General features: G+C 42.1%; 1 protein-coding gene across 1 annotated transcript; it reads right to left on the bottom strand.

Annotated features, from left to right (window-relative positions):
- Nucleotides 1-1,393: 1,393 nt before the first annotated feature.
- LOC309417870 (heterochromatin-associated protein MENT-like) lies at nt 1,394-8,320 on the bottom strand (the record flags this gene model as incomplete). Its single annotated transcript, XM_082015445.1, has 7 exons — nt 1,394-2,717; nt 3,781-3,948; nt 5,079-5,221; nt 5,933-6,050; nt 6,609-6,746; nt 7,137-7,223; nt 8,153-8,320. The coding sequence occupies 7 exons, from the start codon at nt 8,318-8,320 to the stop codon at nt 2,304-2,306; spliced, it is 1,236 nt and encodes a 411-aa protein (XP_081871571.1). The 3' UTR covers nt 1,394-2,303.
- Between the last annotated feature and the right edge of the window lie 220 nt (nt 8,321-8,540).

The following is an 8,540-nucleotide window of genomic DNA, read 5'->3' as shown; positions in this document are numbered from 1 at the left end:
AGTGTGGTATGAGTCAGTGGATGCACAAAAATTAGCATGGGAAGACCTTTCATTTGGTATGTCATGGGACTCTTCCCAGCTCTTTGGGCAACTTTTGCTCTTACATGAAGCAATGAATCTTCAAATTGGATATACACAATTTAGGAGTTCACAGTAATTACTTATTGTTGAATACATACAGCAGAGAGATTGGATTAACATGCTGCAAGGCTAAGAATTAACATGCTGCAAGGCTAAGAATTAACATGCTTACCACGCTGATGAGTGTTTGCTGGCCAGGTGTCACTCAAGTAGAGTGGTCTTTGTTGCTCCCTAGAAGAGTCTCAGACTTGATGTTGCTAGTTGTTGCCTTCCAATTCTTGTTTTTTATTTTAAATAAAATATCTCCTCTTGAAACCTTGGTATGCTGACTATTCCATCCTGAAAATAACTTCTCTGTGTTTTTACTTTTATTGTGTTGCATGGCCTTCATTTGTGTGCTTTTCCACACCTAAACAGCAAACTTCTTACTAAAGCTGAGTCAATAGCACGCAACTGGGCTGCACCAAGGTAGGTCCTGGATGACAGACAGCTGAACCCTGAGCTGAGGGCACTGATTTTAGAAGCAGCACTTTGTACAGGGAAGAAGATGCAGGTATACTTTGTTGGGTGGAGATATATTTCCAAACAGAGTACCTTTTGTGAGTTGTAACTGTAGGTGGAATTTTGCTGAGAGTAAATGTTTTTACAGTACCTCCATCCTGCATTCAAATCTTGTTGCCTTAGATAATGTGCTCTGATGTGGTTACAGTGCCACAATGGCTACAAAACTTTATGCTATTCCTTATGGCCACAGGAAAGCACAACTGCTGCCCTCCCAAGCCAATGGAGGGAACTGATGTTGCCAGTACAGCATTGCTTGTTCGCTATTGTAATGTGCAATAGGGATGTTTGGAAGGTGCTCTTCTGGGCTATGGGCTCTAGTGAGACTTTTTAGTTCCAGTGTATGACAGGTATGTTTAGTAAATGCCTAGGATAACATGCTGAATAGCAGTGGTTTTGGGGCTGTTTGAAGCCTAGTGGAAATAAGACACTAGTGTATAGAACTGTCTCAGCTTTGTCAGTTGGGATGATGTGATGGTTGACTTGGAATGGCAAGAATGGAAACGTTCCAGCCATGCACCTTACAGGATGCTCTAAGAGAACCAGGTAACTCAGTGTCTTGAATAACACAAACACAACTCCAAGTTAATTTATTGTATTAAATGCAGGTCATGGTAAAATTATGAAGTAAAGCATCAATGAAAATCTCACTGGTGGTTCTCTCAATACCATGACTATGTTTGCTGAGATGTACTCCTAAGTTACAAATGATACATTGGTCAATAATACAGGTAGCAAGGAAGCTGTGCAGATATTAGCCAGGAAACAGGTATAATTAGGTAAAATTAAAAAGAGGGAGCAGATTTGAATTCTGAAGGTTTTAGATTGCATATCAATAAGAGGTGGCAAGAAGGCATGTTGGTTGTAGTTTTCTTAGCACTTTTGCTGATTGGAAATCTCAGCAACCTTAAACTACGAAGTTTATAAAAATGAGGGAAAAATGCAAGGTGATTAGAAGTCAGCGATTAAATGTTAAGATTGGACCATTTTCCCTCAGTGCCTCATTTTTTCATGAAGCTGGAAGGGCAGAGAGAAGGAACATAATATGTCTATATACATGTGGTGATACAGGGAAAGGTAAGGGGTATTTTGAGATTATTCTAGGTTTGAATTAAATTTTGTTAATTTCCGAAAGTCTTTAAATTTGAAATGAACATAAGGATACTGCATTATAAATGCAAATGCAGGTTTCCCAGTGAAGAAAAGAGAGCATACAGATTTCTACAAGTTCTTTTTTTTTTTTTTCTTTCAGGGTTTTTTTCCTCTCTGGGAGATTCAAGAAAATGAACTGGATTTCCCTTCAAGTCAGAGTTTGGCACAGGGCTAGATGATGGTCTCTGTGCAGAGAGTTTGTATGGCTCCACCTCACTCTCAAACAACAAAGCCAGAAGAGCAGGTTTGATGCAAGGGAGCAAAATTCTGCACTCTGTTTTCTGTGGAGGCCTCTCTCATTAGGACAATGGAAAGGAGCAGTAGAAGGGTGATCTTTGAGTCACAAGGTCGTTTCTGGGTGCTGCCTTACGTGGAGAGGGGGCAGAGAAAAAGGAAATACACTTTCAGGACATATGCCTGCATGGCTTAAGGTTAAGATTTTAGCACTGCAGTTCATATTTTTCCTTTCAACACTGAACCTTGGGTGTTGTCTGGGAGCAAGTAATAATTCATTCTAGGGGAGAGCAGAATCTGCCAAAAAAGAGGATACTCTTGGATTTGTTGTGTCTGATGAAGAAGTGGAAGGGGTGGTCAACCTTAAATTTCAGAACATGGCCAACAGCTACACTTGTTAGTTCTACAGTTACAGCAGTAACAGCAGCTGCCTCAGTGCCTTTCTCATCAACTGCAACAAAAGACTTGTGAAAAACTTTGGAGATCAGCACATTATTGTTCTCAGCCATTCCACTGAAATCAGCATTGCTGCTGAAGGCACTGTGCATTCCCATGCTCTTCAGATTATCACTGAGGTCATATCTCTCCTCCATTGTGAACTTGGGTAGGTACAGATCCACAAGTGTTTTGGTCATCTTCTTGGAATCAGTCCATTCGGACAGCTTCTCGTACATCAGTTCTCTTTCCAGCTATCATTTAAGAGAAAGAATTTGATGATTGCAAGGGAAAAAACAATTAATTAACTATGAATTAATCCATTTTATGTCAATTTAATGAATTAAACAGTTTATAGATGGCAAATTTAACATTTAGCCAAAAGCATAAAACATAAATTGGTTTTACTGATGATCAGAGGCAGGGTGTGCAACAAAGACTTGAGACTTAATGCTGCAAGGTTTTGAGCACCACCCATGCCAAATACATTGTAAAAAAAAGACAAGGCACTCAACACCTGCATCTGCCATCCCCTGAGATAGTTCTTTCCTCTCTTTTAATTCAGTCTTGATGTGAAGGAAATTGCTGGGAGATTCCCAGCTGTACAGCATGTGGTTTGATCCAGTTCCATAGAAACAGGTGTTAATATTACATGTATTTCCTTGGCCATTTTAAAACAAACTGCTTCCAGCAAAATGTTTCACTGCCACTCTGTCCTGCATACTATGTCACCAGGTTTCAGCTCGTATCAAATGGAGGAGAGCAATGAATGGTATTCTTGACATGATAGACACCAAGAATTTAACAGCCTTGCAATTGTAGTAACTACAGTGGCAGATCTCATTATTGTAGCAAATGCAGTCTCACCAAAATCCTAGTTTTTTAGATAGCAAACAAGTTTGTGTGTGGGCAAACAGAATGAGAACAAGATGATGAATAAAGTCGCAGGCCATGGAGAAGAAATGTCTGTTATGTCTGGAGGAGGCTGTGGCTACTTGTGCAGTACTGTCTGTCCTGAATGTGCAGTGAAGGGAGATTTAACCCTTACAGATCATCTAGGATTGGGTACCAGGCATGGGGCTGTTGCAGAGCTAAGCATCTGATTATGCACAGTGTTGACTGTCTTCAGTTCTTACCAAACTAAGGGCACTCAGTGTGGAGGAACTTTCTTGAGATTAGGTAGGTATTAAAGGAAATTAATTCAGCTAGCGGAAGAGATCAGACAACATGTCCTCAGAGGGGGAGATAGCATCACCAGCCTATCTTTTTTTTAATGACTGGGTGGTGATACAAAATGGATGTAGCATACTTCTTTACCTGTTCAAGACCCGTACTGCTGTCTTTGATGTCATCAGGAAGGAGGATGAACATACTGAGTTCCTGTTTCACATATGGCAACTCAATCATTTTGAAATTCATTGTTTCCATTATGAGAACTGGAAATGTATGTCTCATGTACATCATCTTCACAGGCTTGGTCTTGTTCTGTAAAGTATTCATTTATAAGTCAGAAATCATTCCTTGAAAGGAAGGATGATGATGATTCAGTGCAGTGGAGGGAGAGGAAACTTTTGTAGGCAGCTTTTATAACAGTGATTTGTCATTCATTTTCCAAAGCTTTTCTTGACTGGACAATATTGCTTGTCTTGGTGTTTGTCCCAAAGCATTTTGTTGGGGGCTGAACTGACTGATTTTTCTGTTCTCCCCAAAACATGCACAGTGGCCCACAGAGAAAGGAGGAAGAGAGTTAGAATTGTCTGGAAGGATTAGGGCGATGGAGCAGGTATGGGTTATGACCTTACAACACCACAGCAGAGAACCAGCTATGGTTTAAGAGCATGAGGGTTGTGCAGTTTTCCTGTGTTCTCCTCTCTCTGGCAGTAAACAGTGAGTAGCTGTTTGCTTTTTATGTCACAACCCTTAACAGAAGATAACACTAATGTCTGAGTAAGGGGGCTCATGATGAGGGGAGTTCCTGGGAAGCGGTCACCTTTGCAGGAGTATGTGACCTCTCTTAACATCTACATCCCTTCATTCAGGGAGGCAGCTGAAGTATACATGCTAATGAGAAGGCAGAAGCTGTAATGGGTGGAAATTTCACAGAGCTCTTGTATTTTGATGTAGATTCATTGCCATCTTTTCTGGATACATGCCATTAACATTTCTTTCAATATCGCCCAACAATGCACCCATTCAGGGTACCCCATTGCAGCTATATTTGAGCGGGTATGTTTGCACCTAGCTAGGCTGCACAGCACAGAGGTCCGGGTACCCTGCGCACACATGACATGGCATGTAGTTCCTGCCCATGAAGCTTGGACTCTCAAAATCATGTTTTTACAGTCTAGCCCTTTTAGCACTGTTTTACAAAAAGGTCTTAAGTGACTCTAGGGATTTTGGAAATGGTAGCTGTTATCTGGAGCTCATTAACATTTACCTGAGGAGCATCTTAATGTTGCAGTGAGCTGAGCACTGACACATTTTGCTGTAATCAGCTTTTCACAGAGAGTCTAGTTACTGCAGGCATACCTAAAAGGCTTACGAAATTGAAAGATTTCAGCAGTAGCTGCTGTCACCAGGCTGTTCACGGTAAGAAGGATACTGGAGGAGCTTACCTTGCTCAGTCGGAAGGGTTGCAGATCTGTGTCTGCTGCCTGAAATTTCACTTCCCATTCTGCCTTGAAGTAAATGGCATTTACCAGAATCAGCATGGTGGAGTTTGTCACATCTCGTGAACTCAGCAAATTCTTGATTTTGCCTTTTGAAATCAGAAAAGCCAGGTTTCATTCCAGTGTAGCACAGTGAGGACATGTTTTGATTGTTTTTTCTTAGTTCAACTCCTTAGTGAAAAAGTCCGTGCCTGAGTGCCCTACTCCCTAAAATACTCCCTTGACATAGATCAGTTAGTTTGTTTGCAGTTTCCAAAGCTGGTTGCTGACCAGTTCTCCTGACTAGCTGACAGGGATTGACTCCTTCCCCAAAAATGTCACAGCTTCATGGGAAGCAGCTAGAAGCAGAAAGCCATATACTGCCTCGCCAGCTGGTTAGGCCAGGTAAAAGGAGGCCAGCACCTCTGGCTAGTGCAGGATGGCACCGCTAGGTAGGCATCCCCATCCACCTTGGAGCACACTGGCAGGCAGAGGTGTTTCTCCCCTCTGTCTGCTCTGCCTGTAGTGCATGGGTGCAGAGCCAGGGCAGCAGTTGTGCTTGAGGACCAGCTGATGCAGAGCCCAGTGAAATCACTGGGAGTCTCCCCAAGGAGCTCACTGAGGTCTGGATCAGATATTTGAAGCTGCTTAAGTGTGCTGTTCTTTCTCTGTCCTCCCACTGCATCTCTGCTTACTGTCCACATCAGAAGGCATGACCTGGCTGCCGCAGTAGCACGTGGGGCAGCAAGGGCACCTGCCCAAAGAAAACGGCAGGCTGACTTAATAAGAGAAGAAGGATGTTGGGATTGAGCTGAGCTTACCCTCAGTTTGTTTTTCAACCCAAGTGTTGATTTCCTTTCTGGATTGTTCCGGTGCTGTCTTGAAGTTAACCTTGTGTGGTTCTGCTTTGTAGTAGTTCTTACTAAGCTGTATGTATCTCTGAAAAAAGCCAAGAAAAATAAATTTAAAAAAACCCCAAAACAAAAAAAACCAAGTTCTAGACTATACTGGATTTTTCAGTCCCAAAGGGAAGCTGGTAGCTCTTAGAGTTCTTGATAGCTTCTTGGGCCTAGAGGACTGCAGGATTATGCTTGTTACTTGCTGTTCAACTGTGAGTTAAAAGTTGAGAAATAACCAAAGGACAGAAAATTCCCTTCTTTTGTTCCCACTTTTATTTGGAGAAGCAAGGAACGCTGTGCACATCCCATGGATGTGCTTATTTTAATGTCTCATTTGCAATTGTATATATTGGGGCTTCCAATAATAAAGCCATATTGTATGAAAAGGAATCCCTACACTACAGTCAAAGGGGAATGCATCCTTAAATACTGTGAGCAGACCAACTGGTATTTTCCAGTTAAGATTATCACTGGAATCCAGGGCTCTTCATCTGCAGTATTCAGGGTCAGCTTCAAACTTGTTCTATTAATGGCAAGTAATTAAAATGAGAAATATTTTTTTGCACCTTTTCTTACTCCTGTATGAGATGTAACTTACAGGCAATAACGGGAAGGTTTTTTCCACGTAAATGCGGTTGGCACCTCTCAGTGAGTAGGTGCTTCTGGGTTTGTTGATGGCAGTCAGGAGCTCTTTGAAGCCGGCATGGATATCTTCAGCTTGCTTGTGCTCAGGATCCTTGGAAAGAGAAACCATACATTCAGCAATTGCATTTTTGCATGAAGTTTTCAAAACATGCTAAGTGATGTATGTGGGAAAAGGATTTGGGTTCCTCTCTCTTGTTATTTTTCCAAGTTTACCATCACTGCAATTTGCATCACTCTGTTTGTGACTGGATTAACTGATTTGTCATATAGCAAACCTTCCAGACTATCCCAGTGACTTGTCCTTCCATGCTTCTCAGAGTCTGAGTGAGTGAAAGGAACTGAACTTAAACCTGTTGTGAAGTATGTTGGCGTTTGAACTTTAAAGAGGTGGGCAGACAAGAAATAGTGGACTCCTAAAGCTGTATCTGGACATTTTGATTCTGGAGATTCTTTATCTTGGGATTTCAGTTCTAATAGATACCATTTTTCTTCTCTTTGGTCTCCCCCGAGAAGGTCTGGCCACAGAAGAAGAGCTTTCAGCTCCTGCTGCTTGAGTGAAGTGAAGAACCTGCGAGCAGAGTTTCCAAAGGTAAGAAATAGGCATGAAGGAACTGGAGTGACTTAAAGCCAAATGGGGTCAAAGGGTTGTCTTGTTTTGCTCCTTATCATAACTCACTGTGCTATCTGCTGCTTAAGTGACTAATCAAAGGGGTGCTGAAGGTCTAGTATATGTAAATTCCATAGAGTAACAATGAGTAGCACTGTCCCCCCTCCCAGAGCATTAACACAGTGCTCCTGTCTGCACGCTGCAAGGCTGAACTCCCTTCCACAGCTGTTGCTTTCAGCAATAGCAATGTGTTTGTGCAAACCCAAATGGTTCTCCCCACGATAATGGTACAAAGGCGTCTGAACAGGAGTGTAGTGACACAGAGGAGAGTGCTGGGCAGTGCTGAGCACCACAGCTCCCTTTGAGCCAGCAGTGAGCCCATGTGTCATTAGGAAGGATTGGATTAGAGGATGTGGAGATACCAAAGCCCTTCCTATTTCCCTGCTGGATTGTCAGGCAGTTGTTTAGGAAAGCACAAATCAAGATAGAAAGATGCATTCTGGTCAGAGGAGAGAGGGAGAGTGCTGGGATCTGCAAGCCTCCTGCCAATTAGTTAGGAGCTACTGGCATCAGCTCTTTGCTTCTCAAAGGGAATATCCCATCTGTGACAGAATCATAGAACCACAGGATAAATTAGAAGGTGTAGAATAATGTAGAAGTCGTCAGGTTCAGAGAACCTCTGTGCTCAGTGTGTAATACCCACAGGACACTTTCTCTTAGTGGAGAAGTGGGGGACCTGCTATGAAATGACTAAAATTTATCATTCACTTGTTATATTCTCTGGTCTGCCTTGGTTCCTTGTCATTGTGGTGGAGAGTTTTTCTATCTATGTAACACAAAATTTTGCAGCCGGGTATTGTATGGGGTATATGCTTCACAGAGCAACCCACCTCTGCCATCTCTGTTGCTGTATTGCCTTTTGCACCCAGGTATGTCAGAGCCAGTGCGGATGATATGCTCCAAGGGGAAAAGAAAATGTTTTTGCCCTTGTTGGTCTCATTCAGCTTGTTGAAAAGATCAACTGTAAACTTGCCAACTGATGTTGAGACCAGTTCCATTGCTACCACCTGGAAAGAGCTAACAGACAGAACTGTATTATTTGAACGTTTAAAGTTATGTACACAGTGCATATTAGTGAGAAATGTTACATGTGCAACACAATGCATTGGCACCCACTAAAACTAATAGCCTAGTTGTATGTTTTATCTTCTGCACAGATACTGTATGCCACCTGTTAGGAACAGCAATTTCTTTTAGGTTTTTTGTTATCCAGATAAT

This window comes from Phaethon aethereus (assembly GCF_964289735.1).
Source record: "Phaethon aethereus genome assembly, chromosome: 2".
NCBI lineage: Eukaryota > Metazoa > Chordata > Aves > Phaethontiformes > Phaethontidae > Phaethon > Phaethon aethereus.
Note: the sequence above shows the minus strand (reverse complement) of the source record. Positions and strands in the feature narration are given on the sequence as shown.